Here is a 16695-nt window from a genome sequence, read left to right on the forward strand (position 1 = left end):
TTTAAGGAGCTGCATTAGATGTTAGTTGCCATAGCACAGTTTTTGAAGCGTGTTAACTGAAATGCGAATACTCACATTGTATATGTGGATGTTTTGCCACTTTGATGTATGTAAACTTTTTAGTTTGTAACAGTTTGTGGCTATTTTTCTGGACGTCAAATTGCATACATGCATATATGACTTTTTTGAATCCACATCTAGGATGTTATTTTATTTCGAAAAGGACGGCAACTTTCTTTGTATGCTTTCTTAGCCCGTGTGCAAATTGTTAGGGTTTTGTTCAAGATCTTGTGCTTTTGCATGAGAAAGATGAACCTCGTTTTTCTTTGGACCATTTGGTTTACTGTGGAAACATTCCTTTTTGTTTTGGCGGCCATCAAAGGGGTTCGTTCTAGAGCGTTTCTCCTAGCAAATGTTTTCTTTCGCTGGAGCCTGGATCGAACGTTCGGGCGTTATCTCTCCCTAATCTTTATCTTTATCTTTACCTCTTCCGTAATAATAAAGCGCGGAGCGCTTCTGTCGTTCGTAGTTGGCGTTTTTGCAGAAAAGTCCTTCTGTTCTTTCGAAATCAACCCGCAGTCCTATAGTAAGTGGAAAAAACGTTTCACGTCGTGGGGCGGATCTCGGCGGGGAACGGCTGTAGAGGTTGCAGCTCTGGCCGAGCTCGGCCATGGGGAGGGCGGCGGCGCGCGGATCTCGACGGGGAATAGCTGCAGAGGTTGCAGCTCTGGCCGAGCTAGGCCATGGGGAGGGCGGCGGCTTGCGGATCTCGGCGGGCGACGGGCGACGCGACGGCTGGGCGCGGGGGCTTCGTCCCTCGGGCTTCGATCTGATTACAGACGAGGAGATCTTCGAGGACTACGAGGCGTCCGTGCCCTTCTACGGGTTGGCCGGCCTGGGCGTCGCCGTCCACTGCGCCGCGCAGTCCACAAAATATGAAGCGATCTAGGGTTTTGCCCCGTCCCCTCCGCCTCCGCCGACGCCGGCGATGCGGGGCCGCCGCGATGGACGCGCTGTCCCTCATCGACGTCTCCAGCGAGGAGGACGACTTCCTCCTGGACCTGGCCTCGCCGCCGCAGCACCCCGACCCGCCGCCGCCGCCCCGCCCCGCTCCAGGTGAGTCAACCGGCTCGCCGTCCCCCGTGACCGTTCCTTCCATTTCGGCGCGTGCGTGGCTCTCGTATCCGATCCGACACGCAGTGCTGCGTTCCCCCCCCCCCCCCCCCCCCCCCCCCCCTCTTGCAGCGGCTTCGGCGGTGGCCGCCGATTCGGAGCAGCCCGCCGCCGGATCTCCTCCTCCTCCTCCGGCGGGGCAGGCCATGGACCCCGCGGAGCAGGCCCCAGAGCGGGCGCAGTCCCCGAAGAAGGCCGAGCCCAAGGGCGGCGTCAACCTCCGCAAGAGCCTCGCCTGGGACAAGGCCTTCTTCACCAGCGAAGGCTGGTCTGAGCAGGCGTTCTGGATACCGAGGAATTGGGCATTGTGAACAGCACTTTCCGCAAGTCGCATGGTTCAAGGCTACTGCGAGGAATAGCAGAGGAACTGAGGAGGTCAACCGAGTCCACTACCTCAACGCTGGACAGCGAAAGCTTTGTGCTGGAAATCCTTAAGACAGAGCTGTTTGACAATGTCCGTGCTTCGATTCAGAGAACACTTGGAAAACCTGATAAAGCTCCAGGCGTGGCTTTTGCTAGCTCAAAGACCCCTAGGGCAACAGCAAAGGCACCTCCTGTCACAGGTAGCATGTTACAAACTCACAAGTTGATGCGAAATGCTAATTTCTTATGCTGTAACTTCAGGGAGCACCGTTTGCTCTATTTTTTAATTAATGTGATTGCCGTGTTGCTACTTTCCAGCGAGAAATGGGGTTGATCGGATACCTCCTGTTTCCTGCAGTACTTGTTAATGCTGCCTCAGATAAGGCCTCCTGCTTCAACAAGCAATGGGTCCGTTGCCTCAGATAAGGTCTCCTGCTTCAACAAGCAATGGGTCCGTTGGTGGTAGCAAGCAAAGGCCCCATGTCACCCTGAAAGAGCCTGCAGCTGGAAGAGTGGTATGTTACATGCTTGTAATTCCAGAATATCCATGAACTTTCTGTAGTTTAGCTGTCTACCCCTAACTAGAGGTTTAGGATTTGTGGGATGCTTGCTACATTCACGAGGATGCTATAATTGTAGTGAACCATTTCTTGCATTTACCGATAATTAGCTTACTTGTGAAACCTTATTGCGAAACTGCACAGAACTAATTAAAAAAGCTCCAGTTAGATAATTTTGTTATCTTTTAGGGGGAACAAAGCTGGCCACTTGCTTGTATAAGGGCAACGGAACGGCAGGTGGGAATTGACTGTTTAGTCGGTGCTACTGGCATTGCTTGGTGGAAGGGCATATGTAAAAAAATGTTTTCGCTTCTCCAACGTATGGCGGAGGGCATTTTGTAGATAAGATATACCAGTAGCAAGTAATTTGTGTTGTAGTCTTAACAAGGGTGACGTGGCATACGGTACGGGTGCCAACAGAAAGCGACCACATCCGCAACGCAAGACCGCAACCGAGTTGCTTTTGCTGGCTGCCCCAAGCTTGGTCTCGATTCTGGAAAATACTTACTACGTAGCCGACTGGTCGTGCCATAGAGACAAAGGCAGAGAAAGAGATGAGCGTCACCTTAGCCGCGTGAGCAAATCACACGGACGGAACCACAAAATCACGGCAGCTACCGACAGGCTTACGCCGCTGATCCGGACCGGAGGCAACCACAGCCTCACCTTGGGGCTGCCCAAACCCTGTGCACTCGATTTATAAGGTATGAACACGATACAAAATTAAAATGTAGTTTGGATTTGCCATATACCAAAATTACACAAAATCATGATTTAAAAACATAAATAAAATATACAAACAACATATCTCTCCTAATAATAAAGCGCGGAACGCTTATGTCGTCCGTCGTGGCAGTTTTGCAAAACTGTGATATTTTTGTCCCGTTGGAATATGAGAGCATCACTTTATTTTTTGTCAATCACAGAAAATGGATCACGACTTTTAATCAATCATTGTTGCTTGTAATATTAGTTGGAAACTAGATATATGGATTAGAGAAATCCAGGTTAAGCATTGATCTAGAGATTGGATGTCCGATCCACTAACTTAACTGTAAAACTGTGATATTTTTGTCCCGTTGCAACGCACGGGCACTTGTCCTAGTACTAATAAAACAAATAGTGCTTCTTCTGTACGTCATCCAAATTTCCCTTAAAGTTGACTAAAATTACCCACCAATGCCACCTATAAGTCATAAAAAAACGTTTCAAACAGGAAAATCTCCGGACTGGGCCGGCCTATGTAGGCACCTCCTATATTACGCTTAGGGCGTTGGAAAAAGATGCAGCACACCTGTTTGGGCCGGCCCATGCATGAGCTCCTGTTTTTTTAGTTTAGTTTTTTTATTTTTATTTTCAGTTTCATTTTTTTTTCTACTTTAAATAATTTAGAACTTCAAACAACTTTTCTCAAATTTAAGAAACTGAGCATTTCGAAATAAAATATTCAAAAAAACATATTTTTTGTGAGTTCAAAAACTACTCAGGAGTTTTGAAAAATGTTTGCATATAAAAAAATGTGTAAACTTTGAGAAAATGTCCATAAAATAAAAAAAGTCAACAATTTTAAACAAAAGTCCGTGTAAAAAATCTTAAAAACAGTTCGTGCCTCTGTTTTTAGTCACATTTTTTATTTTCATTTTTCTGTTCCATTTTTTAGTTTAGAACTTTGAAATTTTTTTGCAATTTATAAAACTGGGAATTTTGAAATAAAAGTTTGAAGAAAATATAAAATGTTTGTGAATTCAAAAAATGCTCATGATTTTTGTAAAAATATTCGCATATTCAGAGAAATGTTCATAATTTTGAGAACAATGTTGGTGAAAACAATAAAAATCCATGATTTTGAAAAAAAGTTTGTGTGTTATTTTTTGAGTGCAATTGAAAAAAATGTTTGCTAATTCAAAAAATGTTCATGCATTTCAAGAAATGTCCTAAAATTTTAAAGACAAAATATGATCAGCACCATTGGAAATTATAATTGTTTTTCTCCCGTTGCAACGCACGGGTCCTTTTGCTAGTAATAATAAAGCAAATTTGGTTTCTTGTCGTCCGTCCTGGTATTTTTACATAAACACCCTTATGTTCTATTGATTTTAACCCGCAGTCCTCCTATTACTCTCAAAAAACGCTTCGATGGAGAACGGCTGCAGAGGCTGAAACTTGTTGCGATGGAGAACAGCTGCGCCTGGAGCAGCACGGGTGGACGAGCTCCACCCCGCCCAAACCCGACGAGCTCCACCCCGCCCAAACATCTGAACAAGAGCCGCCGCGGGGACAGGTCGGGCGGAGCGGCGAGGGAGCTCCACCCGCCCAAACCCGACGAGCTCCACCCCGCCCAAACATCTGAAGAAGAGCCGCCGCGGGGACAAGTCGGGCGGAGCGACGGCGCGCGGAGGCGATGACCACACGTGCCCGCCGCCGCCGTCCTCCTCTCCCCGGTGCTCGTCCTCCCTCCACCATTGCCGAATCCGGACGAGATCAACAGGATCAGTTGTATCTCGCGCGACGCCTCGCCCTGTGATCCACCTGTCGCAGGCCTCCTTCCGATTCCCTTCGTCGCCCACGACGAGCACGCACCGATGAGATGTTCCCCAATCCAGTCGGCGAGTACTGGATCAAGGCTATGGGATCCAGCCGTAGAGTCCCCCGGCCACATCACTTTGTTGAACGTGTGGTGCGGGGAAGCAAGGACCAGCTGCTCATCGGCGTCCATCACGTGCACCTAGCCCCACCGACGACGGCCGCCGAAACCCCTCTACGGCGTGCGTCTCCTGCTCGTCGCCTGGTGTGTCCCCTCTACTTGCTGCCCCTGTATCACGCATTACCCCCTCCATGATATTATTATTTCGAGGGAGGCAAACTGTTTGATGAAATGTGACTACAGAATTTGTTTTCTGCGCTGCTACATGGTCAATTTAGAGAATGTAGAAGATGATATCCTCGGTGTATAGACATGCATGTGTGGTTTCCTGTGTGTGTGTGGACGCGCATATATGTTAATTCGTGGCTGGTGTGTATGCAGGATGCCAACAGGGACAATGAGTAGAAGGCAAGTGTATATGATGATCCATCGTCAGCTATACAAAGGTTCTGATTTTAAAATTTTGTAAAGTTCAATTTTGATATAATTTGATTCCACCTCTTTTTGCATGGACAATGTGTGTGGTGCTTAAACTACCACTATGTGAAATTCATAGGCATTGTGAGGACATGGAGAATGGATTCGATTTTGATTCTTTTTTTCAGGGTTCAGAGATGTTACTTGCTACACCCACACACTTGGTAAACTTACACTTGGCAGTCCAAAATTAAGCAGCAAACTTTATTGTTGGTCATCTAAAAATTCAATGACAACTACTAACACCCAAGCTTCATTTTTAGTAGAGATAGTAGATGAAGCAGATGACAGCTCTACCTCTCTGACTAAAACAAGAACTTTCTCACCAAGAAAAACACACACATAAATGGGGCATACCTGCAGGAGGTCCTAAGGCACGCATCACACATTCACAAGAGATATGGAGCTGACATACTGAACTACTTCTTGATTGGTCTTATGCCAGCAAAAAGGATATTGCAGTTGAGTCTGCCAGATACATATGTGGAGTATTCGCTTTGACAATATTTCAACGATTTTGATTTTAGGTGACATGTGTGGTGGCACAAGAAAATGGAAGTCCATCAGCTGAAAGATAGCAAAATATATTTATGAGTTGACAGAATACACCAATTGCTATGATACACTCTACTTTTCCTTTTGTGATTTGGTGTTCCATATTTTTGGAATCCAGTAATTCCGGTATATATAACAAGCGTAGTATTTTGTATCTGAGAAATATTTTGGATTCATTTATTTTTGTATGTTGCATTTTTGGTCAGCCCTTTTTCTATATCAATGACGCATTTGGTTAGCCTCCTCAGACCTCGGTCTGGTTTTGGAATACATAAGCTAGACTGTGGCCTACCTGCTTATCCAAAAAAATAGGGACACGGACACAGTGCACAGGTGCCAAGTTGTAGTTCAGGCTACACTGGTACTCCTAGGATTAGAGTCTTACACTGATAGATTGTTGATGAACACTTGGAACCTGAGCAAAATTAGAATATATTACACAATAAGCTTACAGTTGCATTGCTGCTGCACTGGCATGCAGTTAGAAGGCATGATCGTCAGCATTCATACATACTACACAAGCAAATACACACATGAGAACAAAAGATGACCAGGTGTACTCTGGAGACTGAGAACCTGAATAAGGGTGACTTAACATGATGCTACAAACCATTGCCTGGTGTTCCATGAGGTGTAAAATCTGGAGTTGATTGGACTTCTGAACACGGGCTTGTGAGTTCTCTAGATATCTCTATCTCTTGCTGGCAGGCGTAGCTATCTGAAACATCTGGTACAGTTAACTGAATATCATGCGACGGGTTAGAATCTGCAGTCGTTTCAATCTGACCTGTGTTGTTCTTTTTCTTGTACCTCTTGTAGAGAAACATCACGAGGGCTATCAAAAGGGCAGATGTTGAAGCAACTCCAGTGAGCAGAAAGAGCCCTGAAAAGTTTTGAACTTTAGACTGCTTGAGCCGATGGTGGGGCCGTCATTCTGACAGGTATTCTGATCTCCTATCCATTTCCTTTCTATCTGAATGATAGTATCTCCCTCTGTTATGCTGAGGATTGCCCTTGAGAAGTCGTCAACCAGAGGGGATCGTTTGGGGAATGCCTACACAAGTAAACATATTCAATATTATAGAAACTACTCAAGTATAATAAGGATTAAAAATATATTTCTACACGGAAGTGGATACAAATAGCATGGTACATATTTACACTTTCTGCAAACAAGTGCCTCTGGATTGAAGTGTTTTCTTTTTCTTTTTAAGTGATGTACTTTCAAGTTTTGGTTGTTAGACGCTGTCAACCTGATACTAGCTATGATATATGCCACTCTGCTGCCTACTCCCTCCGTTCTTAAATAATAGTCTTTTTAGAGGTTCCACTAGAGGACTACATCCTTCTCGTTGTTTAACTTTTTGCTCTTTCAAGTTTTCTATTGAAGCTGCTAATCTCTGGATAATGAAGCTATATTTTTTCATAGAAATAACCATGTGTTTTCCTCATTTGTTACATGGTTCGCTGTATATTTAACATCTCAATTCAGTAGTGCTAAAATGCTCATAATTCTACATAATTTTTGGATGCTAAAGTTGTTTTCATTTCCAGGTTGTTGATGCTAAAGTAATTCAACTGGATTTCAACAATAGCCGCATCTTTTTGTCACTTAAAGATGTAAAGGTACTGGGATGTTCGGCGGTTCACCCCTTGTCCTCATGTTATCTGTCTTAAGTCACTAGTTTCAGATAGTTTTTTTTTCTTCTCACTTGTTGTTCTTGTATTTCTCCCTGCTATGCAGCCAAGTCCGCCAGTTGGAGCATTGGAAGCAGTCATTGGCGATGAAGCGTCACTTGATGGATCTCTGGAACCTTATTTACATCATTGGAAGCAGCCAAAAACGCTCCAGAATGAATCATTGATGATTCGTTCTGGAGCGTTTTTCCTAGCAAATGTTTTCGTTCGCTGGTAATTATCGTGTGTGTCTTCCTATTTTACCCTTGAACCAAAATATACTACTACTCCTTACACTATACTAGTAGAGTGCCCGTGCGTTGCCACGGGCTCTTATAATATTTTATGAGTAATGCATCTTACTTTTGCATGTAGAGACTATGAGCTCGACTACAAATTGACGACATGTAAATTCATTACAATAATAATAAAAGTCCACTTCACTTGCCATGTAAATTCATAATAAAAAAACAAATTGACGACATGTCCATGTAACTAATTGAGAGATGGTCAAACTAAATCCATTACAAATTATTAAGATCTACTTGATGCACTTAATAAATTCTCGCACAATATGAGGAAGGTTGTCTCTAGCTTCATTTCCACGATGTTTAAGAAAGTATAATAAAAAATGTTTCCTCAACTCATACCCATCCTGCACAATAAATATATGTAGTTAGCACAAATATTTAATGTTGGATATCTTAAAAACATGTAATGGACAATACCCACCGTGCAAATTGGCTTGATCAGTTCTTTACCGTTCCACGAAAGCATAAAATGAAAAACAAGATAGCTAGACACATCCCTGCAATTTCCTAAATTAATACTATATAAGATAAAGTGATAACAGAAATAAATGTTTATGCTATGAATTCATTACCTGTCTGTGATCGTTGGAATACCAGACGGAAATAAACGTTGCCATTTAGATATATCTGAATTCCATCCGGGTTGCTTTATTTCGAGTGCATCTTTGAATTCCCTCGCAAAACTTTTTAACTTCAATACATGCCTCAAGATTTTATTCTCCGACGATTGTGATGTGTGAATAGGGTCCATAATGCATACACGGCGTGCCTCTATGTCGATGACATACAAGATGTATAGGCCGATGTATGCATACGAAAGATAAATCTACATGTGGTAGCAATTAGGAGCAACAAATAAGCCATGACAATAATAGACAAAATACAATACTTACCATGTTGCACGATGAGATGTTGATGTCCATCCCAGGCCAATATTCCGTAGCTTGTATGGGTTGATTTTCGACAAAGTAAACCTTGTATCATATACCCGTGTGTGTATGGATGGAGTTATACGATCCGAATCAGTATAGGATGCGAGCCACGATACCAGTGCGTGTACACCGACAACTGGTTGCTCTTGTAAAATCATGTGAACCTGGCATGGTCCAATACAAAATGAATACGGTTTATGAGTACTACCAAACCGGTTTGGTATAACACCAACCCAATAAAAATTTATAGGTAATACAAAGCTAGTGGATGCCAATACCAATAGCTTCTAAAACATCATACATAGACCAAGACTTGATATTTAGAGTTTTAAATATATCAGTAAAACAAAATGAATAGATAACCAAATATATCAACTAATTATTCGTATTGCCAAATAGATAATTGTGAAGCATACACCTAAAAAAGATGTATTACAGATTTATTTGCGGTAATTTTTAGACCCATCAGTCCATAGTCAGTCCGTTATGACCCTCAAGGCTTCTCTAATTTCAACCGGGATGTTTCCAGCTGCTTCATTATGTTTGATCGTCAGCATCTGGATCATGAGTTGCTTCCTGTGTTGTATTGAATCCTACAAAAGATGCAAAAAAACATAATGGAATAAATGTCTAGAAAATAAATTGCACACTAAACCTATTTATTATGTACTTACGTTTGTTTTACACCTCATCAACGCCGTTGTACCAGTGTGGTGGGCCATCTCTTGTAGCACTTGAAAAGCGGAGTCTTTGCTGTTAAAAACTGTATATATTAAAAAGTATATAAATGTGCTCATACTGTAAGTGATCTGCTTTAGTATATTACCGTCTGGGAGTACAAGATATGCCATCAGCAGGCCATTCCATGAGTTGGGTATTCCAATCAGGAATCCTCATATGGAACACATTGTTGAATTCTTCCTTCAACATTGTGATTTCCTTCATCAACTCACTGTTATGAAAACTAATTCCACGACTATAGATGTCGATGGCTGGATCAAAATGGACAAACCTCCCACGCTCCATATTGACTACAAGTAGCGCGTAGTTTGAATCCACACAAGTAAATGGTAGTAGATACTGTGGAAGATGCAGTAGATAGACACATGTTAACTGCTAATATAATAATAAAATTAAATTTTAAGATATGAATTACTAACAGTCTCTTACAATTGTAGAGTTGAACACATCATATTTAGGAAACGGCTCGACAATAGCATTGTCAATCAGAGCCGTGGTGCGGGGACCTTGCTCCGTCCAAGAGTGTCTCAGAGCCCGTGCCTGAGAATGGAAGCGCAGGTCAAAAAAATGTTTCTTTCCAAACATCCTTGTGCCTGCAGTGGTGTCCACTTCAGCGCTGGCGAGTTTACGAACTGCGATATTGAAGCAATCAGGATGAACTTGTCCATGAAGACAAATTGTTTCCCGGATGACCCGTAGGCTGATCTCGATATGGTATGGTCGTGCGCTTCTTATCCATATTGTGCTACCAAAAATAAGCAGAACAACTTTTAATAAAAAAACATCCACATATCTCTGCATCACCATTAGGATATTGTAACGAACTTATTTTGAAAATATAACTTTATCCAAAAATATGATAATCGTGAATAAATAAAGACGATTGATTGAAAGCAAAGATAAGTGAAATAGTTGCTTCCATTGAAAATCTGCTAAATAATGTGTGATAATCTGGTAGCTCTTTTTTTAATGTAACAATCTATTAGTTGTCTAAAAAAACATGGCCACATGTATCACAGATAAAAAAATGTACTGTTCTACATTAGGGTACCACAAATAAATCCAAACAATGTTAGCCAATAGGAGAAAATAAACATTCATTAAAAATTTGGTGGATGAACAAACATTACACTGTTTTATACCAAAGTTAGCTTAATGATAATAACATGAAAATAACAGAATTATATAAGTTTTGCTTTTTGAATTCCCCATACCTACAATATAGATATACTTTGTTATTTACAAAAGAAGTATATTTGGTATGAAACATTTTCTTCATCAATATTTGTTTGGCGATAGGGGTGTGTCCAGCTTGGCTTATTTTGCTTATTGCTTTGATCAGGTTGTTACAAAGCGCGCTTACAAAAGTAATATAGCACACAACTAAGCACATACTTACGGGTAACGGCTGTGAGCTGGACACATCTAAAATATCGTGGTTAATTCAAACTATCGAATGATTCAACTCACAAAAACAGAACATATATTTAGCATGTTGTGTAGGAGAGTAATACAGCATGGTCTACAACAAAACATGGAGAAAAGATAACTTACTTTAATGCCTCATCTTCTTGTGCGTCTATGATCCATTGAAATATGTAGTCAACAACATCTTCTACGGCATGCACGTTGTATGCATCCGCTAGTGGGGCAGGCAATGCCTCGTGCATTTGGAGCTGAACATCCACTGGTGCGTGGACAGCCTCCTGGGGTTCCGGCACACCATCCATTGGTGAAAATATAGTGTTGTGTGCTCAGAAATTTGTGAGGACAAAGCTGGGCGTTGAAATAGGACCGAACGGATATTATATGAAGGGTTGTGATCCCGATTGACACATAACTTGGAATAGAAATTTATTTGCCTTCCAAATAATAAACAAACTATTGATTGACCTTACCTTAAAATCTAGAGGCATTAAGTCTGTCTACGGTAATTGATATCCTTCCTGACATAGATGTTGGTTCCGAAATATTGCATGCCCAAAACACCTACTACACACAGATTTGTTTTATTGAATATCGTACATTTATTACACCTGTTTAGGATGTCTATTATCGTTAACTTATCGGTCGACACATGATTAAGAGATAAATCGGCTTATCGTCCGATTTATCGATTTTATCGGTCGATCATTTATAGGCAAGTTTTTTTATCTCAGGTTTTCCCAACCAAAATATTGAATGCACAAAACACATACCACACAAAGATTTTTTTATTGAATATCATACATTTTTATTACATAAGATTATATTACATAAGATAAGACATGAAGACACTTGGCAACGAGATGCCTAACTCACAATTTCGATTGACTTTTTTACATCAATGACGAAATGTGATAATGAGTACATGAAGATAATTCTAGAGTCCATTGTTCCTAGCCATGAAAATATTGTTGACGTAGGCACGTGTTTCGTCAAGTGTCATGAGACTGGCTTCATGGATATCTACAAATAGAAATAAGTGTCAGTGATATTAATGACATAGTATTGTACAAGAAAATAAAAAGACAAAAATTTGAAATAGTACGCAACACCTGCCTTGTAGATGATGACCCTCATGATCAATATTAGGAGAATAGGTGAACGTGCTCTCCTGCATAGTTTGCAAGCATTGACGCCTCCGATTAAACTGTATGTAAGTAATTGATATTTTTTCAAACTGATTTACGGTGCGTCGCAAATGGTAAAATTGACGGCCAACGTGCTCGTCATATATGCGTAGGAAAATTATCTGACGTCTACAGACAAAAAAAAATTAGTTTATGTTTGCAACAATTAACTCAAAAAAGCATATGTAAATCTCATATTATAAACGACTCTCACCGAAAGTTCATGAGGCCAATTTCGAGCAAAGGGACATGTCTATCATATATTGGATCCCATAGAGTTTGTATCTTACTAACATAGGCAACAATAGCAATAACATCTGCGAAGATTTAATCAGAATGAGACCCTGAGTTCTATAACAAAATATGCAAGAACAAAGATAAAAAATGCACCAGTTATGCGTTTGTCTTGTAGTGAGTAGATGGCCCCAAATTGTGGGAAACACAATGGACAAATTGTCGTTGATATCCTGTGCGCCGAAATCATAACCACAGTCCTACTATCTAGTGTGATGATAAACTCCATGTCTAGATACAAGAAATGTACAACTGCCATTTCAGTGGGGTTAAATCCTATACGAGTGAATTCATAGGACATGCCGGTTTGAAGAATGGTGTTGAAACGAACAGCTTGATTGTTGAACGCAATGGCTTCCATTTTTGTCCCCTAAAGCAATATACGAATCATCAACATAATCAGCAAATAAAATCGTTTATCAAATGTGTACAGCAAAATATATGCTATGAAATAGTGATGAGCAATGCCTTACTTCCTGATCCAGTAGTATGCATTGAAGGTATATGTTTTCCATGGAATTCTCTTTGATTTGTGCCTTCCATTGGACCATTGCATGAATGGTCCAACAATTATGGTATATATGCTCCATCTGGACGCGACGAAATGTCAAGTTCCTGTGTATAGAATAAACCTCATGAACGACAAACAAAATTCAGCGGTGTTGGCAAACTGACGTACAAGCAGCTCAATTTTTTCATGCCTGTTAATTGGGGGGGGGGGTGATGGGACGAGGGATGACAGGAAATGGTGGCGACGCCATCACTCTCCTTGAGGTCGTCAACCTGTATGAGATTACCATAATCGTGGAGGAGAGGGTGTCAAAGAGGAGATGATCCTATGTACAATGATGGAGACTTATATATATAGTGGTGATGGGCATTTTTGGAAGCCCAAAGGACTGCGGGAAAATTCTGTATATATGGAAGTTGCAGATTGTATCAAAATATTGATGCATCCCATGTTTTCTATATATGATTATGCACCAAAATTGCTATAAGACTTTCTAGTTGTACATCAATGAATGATTTGTATAGATGGAAGCACCAGATTGTATCATCAATTGCATGTTTTAATTAATATCCTTTCTAGATATCATGATAAAATATATCTGGGACATCCACAATACCATGTGATAAGTAGTCAACGTAGTCTATCATTAATTGTGTGTTTTATAATGAATGCGATATCTCTTTCCAAGTGTAGAAGATTTAATTTTTATGGTACCAGATTCAAACATTTAAAGATTTATTATCCACCTTTAAAAAATAGTTATAGCAGACACTTGAAAATTTATTCAAGCTCCATGAATAAATCGTGATTGTTTTGTCGGCGGTGCACACATTGATATATGGTAATGAAGTCGCTCTGTTGCTTCATGTATCCTCTTTGAATTCAATATTTGGTTCAGCAGTGCACACATTTGTGTCCTTCTATCTGGATGAGACTAACCATTAATTGATCAGTATTTTCTGTTGCTTTGCAAGGAATTTATGTAGATTGACGTTTTCTTGGCATCTGTCTATGCTTTTTGGCTGGTCTTATCAGAAGGAGTTAATGATTTTGCCATGTGGGAGATCATGCTTACGGTAAGTTGGCTGGCTACAATTTCTCTATTCATACTTCGTTAGAAAATTAAAATAGTTTGTTCTTGATAGTGTATCTCATCGGTCTCGTCCATCTGTCAGACTGTTGCACTCATTAGTGTATTATGCATAGTTGATATATAGCAAAAAAAATTGTCCAACATTTTGGGAATGGAATTCTTGCATTGTATTCCACTGATGAAAACATTTGGAATTAACCTATGTTCATGTAACTAAAATACGGTAACCGATGAACACAAAGCTGCAAGCGATGTTTGCCAATATTGTGGTGGAAATCTGAAATGAGTGGTGTACTGTATTTTAGTTAGGAAGGTTAATTTGCTGAAGTAACATATCTGACCCATCTTCACGAAGCCGCCGAAAATAAAATTGATAACCTATCAGGCAATGAAGACTGCATGGCCAATCTCTGTATTCTCGACGTACGATCGGCATCATAAATTGTTATTCTTGCCTTAAAAGTATTATTCATTTAATAAGATGCTCACATATATTTCTATGAATAATTAAATATCACAGTTTATTCATGTTATTAAGGGACAAAGTATTTTAACCATATACAAAATGCTAGCCTACTTTCACAAAACTTTGTCCGCTGCAGATGATTGGACTGGCAACCACAATCCTCTTTTATATTGCTTGTACGGAAGATTCAAGGCATAAGAGGTTCGCACATTCAAAAGTTATACATCATTGAAGTTACCTGAGGTAAGGTTGGTCACTCCCAGTCAGTTTCCTTCACATAACGTGACTACTGTTATATCTTATATGCCTTTGACTTCTTAGTTTACATCCTTCAATGAATTGCTGAGAACGCTGATCGTAACATATTATACATAACATAAGAAATGCATAAAAACATTACTCTGAACACCATGGTATAATAGGAAGTACAATTTGCACATGCTACAATAGACTCTTCCTATGAACATTCTCCTTCAAAAGTTTTTTTTCTCATGCTTTTGTACTATGAGGTTTTTTATGGTAAAAACTGTAGGTGTTGAGGTACTGAAATAATACTTCGCTATGAGATGCCTGAACACGGTGCAAAGTCAGTTTGATGTGCATGCTTGGGTTAAACACATGCGCAGCCTAAGTTTTTAGTTTCTTGTGATAAATTATCTATAAGCAAATAACAATTACCGTTGGCTCTATCAGGTTACTCCTCCATTGGGTTCATTACAAAAAAGTCATTTTCGGGAGAAGATATATGCATAGATTCTATAACGATGTAAATTTTCTACACACGTCACACCTTCTCCCTATCCCTAGTGCATTGGCACTCTTCCGCTTTGACTCGACCATTTTTTGAATTATATGCTCAACCAGAACTATTTAATCACAATTGATAACTTTTTAATCATGAAAGTTAGTGCAACAGCATACACATTAGATAATTATTGACTAATTTTTTCATGAAATCTAAATGCACTAACAATATATGAAAATAAAACGGAAAGGAGAAATAAGAGAAAAGCACAGAAACATTAAACTTCAGCTTGTAAGGACTTCCTTGTAGACGATATTCTTCATCGTCCTTTGTAAGCATAGCGTGGGTCTTTTTCGCTTATTTGATTTATTGGTCTGTTTCTTTCCCTTGTCCTTCTCCTTCTCAATGAGGATCTTTATGTTTCTCTTCGCGGTGGCTCGAGACAGCGCGACATAAAGTTGACCATGAGAGAACACCGGGTTAGGTAGGTACACACCGACAATCGGGATGGTCTGTCCTTGCGCCTTGTTAATTGTCATAGCAAAGCTAAGCCTTAAAGGAAATTGCTTCCTCTTGAACTTGAATGGAAACATGTCGTTGTCAGATGGGCATAGGGGTATCCGAGGAAGGAATACCCTCCTATCAGCATGTTGTCCAATCATGATTTCTGCATCAATGGCGTTCCTCTCGAAACCTCGAACAACAAGCCTCGTGCCATTACATAGTCCATTAGCCGGATCAATGTTCCTCAAAAGTATGAAAGGGCAGTTCAGCTTCAATTTGAGTGCATGTGGAGGAAGCCCGTTGGGGGTCAATCCGTTCAGGAACTCAGGAGCGTAGTAGCCATACGGGTCGTCCTCTGCACTATCAAAGCTATGGTATATTACTTCTTCACCCTTAAAACGATCTATCATGCGTAAGTTTATCTTGTCAACGTTGTCGTTTGTGGTGGAGAGGATTGCACGACAAGTCATGTAATTGGGATCAGACATGTTTTCATCTAGACCAGGAAACACATGGTCAATCAACGTCTCTATGTCGTTCATCTCGCCTGTAGATGGCACACAAATATCTTCAGGGAGCTTTATGTTGCCATGCTCGTCAGCTTCCTCGGTGACATTGCCTACCCTAAGCAAGTAATCTGCAAACCATGTGTCATTATGAGCCCTCATGTTGGTGACGAGCCTTAGCTGTCGCATACCCTTCCAGAGGTGAGAACTTCGAAGGGTTGCATCGATTATCTGACCGCGGGACCCCCTCCTGACGACCGGCAGCACCTGCCTGAAGTCGCCGCCGAAAACAACTGTCTTTCCTCCGAAGGATCGGTCCCGTCTTCCCATGATGTTGCGCATGCTATTGTCAAGTGCCTCGACCGCCTGTCGCTTAGTCATGGTGGCCTCATCCCATAGTATCAACGAAGCCATCCTTAGTAGCTTTGCGGTCCCACTCTGTTTGGCGAAGCTGCATGAGGCACCATCATCGCAACTCAATGGGATCTTGAACCTCGAGTGGGCAGTCCTTCCTCCAGGCATGATAGAAGC

General features: G+C 41.0%; 1 protein-coding gene and 1 long non-coding RNA gene across 2 annotated transcripts; one reads left to right on the forward strand and one right to left on the reverse strand.

Annotated features, from left to right (window-relative positions):
* The first annotated feature begins 670 nt into the window (after positions 1-670).
* Positions 671-2480, forward strand: LOC123404916. The gene is made up of 5 exons (XM_045098828.1): positions 671-885; positions 942-1116; positions 1246-1736; positions 1895-1920; positions 1964-2480. Exons 1-3 carry the CDS (start codon positions 671-673, stop codon positions 1606-1608), a joined length of 753 nt encoding a protein of 250 aa, XP_044954763.1. The 3' UTR covers positions 1609-1736; positions 1895-1920; positions 1964-2480.
* Positions 2481-12106: 9626 nt separating this feature from the next.
* On the reverse strand, positions 12107-12545 carry LOC123406374. The gene is made up of 3 exons (XR_006612109.1): positions 12436-12545; positions 12260-12362; positions 12107-12174 (listed from the first exon to the last, which is right to left on the reverse strand). It is a non-coding gene; the product is annotated as an uncharacterized LOC123406374 (long non-coding RNA).
* Positions 12546-16695: the final 4150 nt, after the last annotated feature.

Source organism: Hordeum vulgare, chromosome 6H (genome assembly GCF_904849725.1).
Source record: "Hordeum vulgare subsp. vulgare chromosome 6H, MorexV3_pseudomolecules_assembly, whole genome shotgun sequence".
Classification (NCBI taxonomy): Eukaryota; Viridiplantae; Streptophyta; class Magnoliopsida; order Poales; family Poaceae; genus Hordeum; species Hordeum vulgare.

Bases quoted from the DNA above. Each gene is read 5' to 3' on its own strand.
- LOC123404916 (XM_045098828.1), top strand. From the start codon at position 671: ATGGGGAGGGCGGCGGCGCGCGGATCTCGACGGGGAATAGCTGCAGAG. The intron at 886-941 runs GTTGGCCGGCCT...CAAAATATGAAG, and splicing joins GCGTCCGTGCCCTTCTACGG to CGATCTAGGGTTTTGCCCCG. The intron at 1,117-1,245 runs GTGAGTCAACCG...CCCCTCTTGCAG, and splicing joins GCCGCCCCGCCCCGCTCCAG to CGGCTTCGGCGGTGGCCGCC.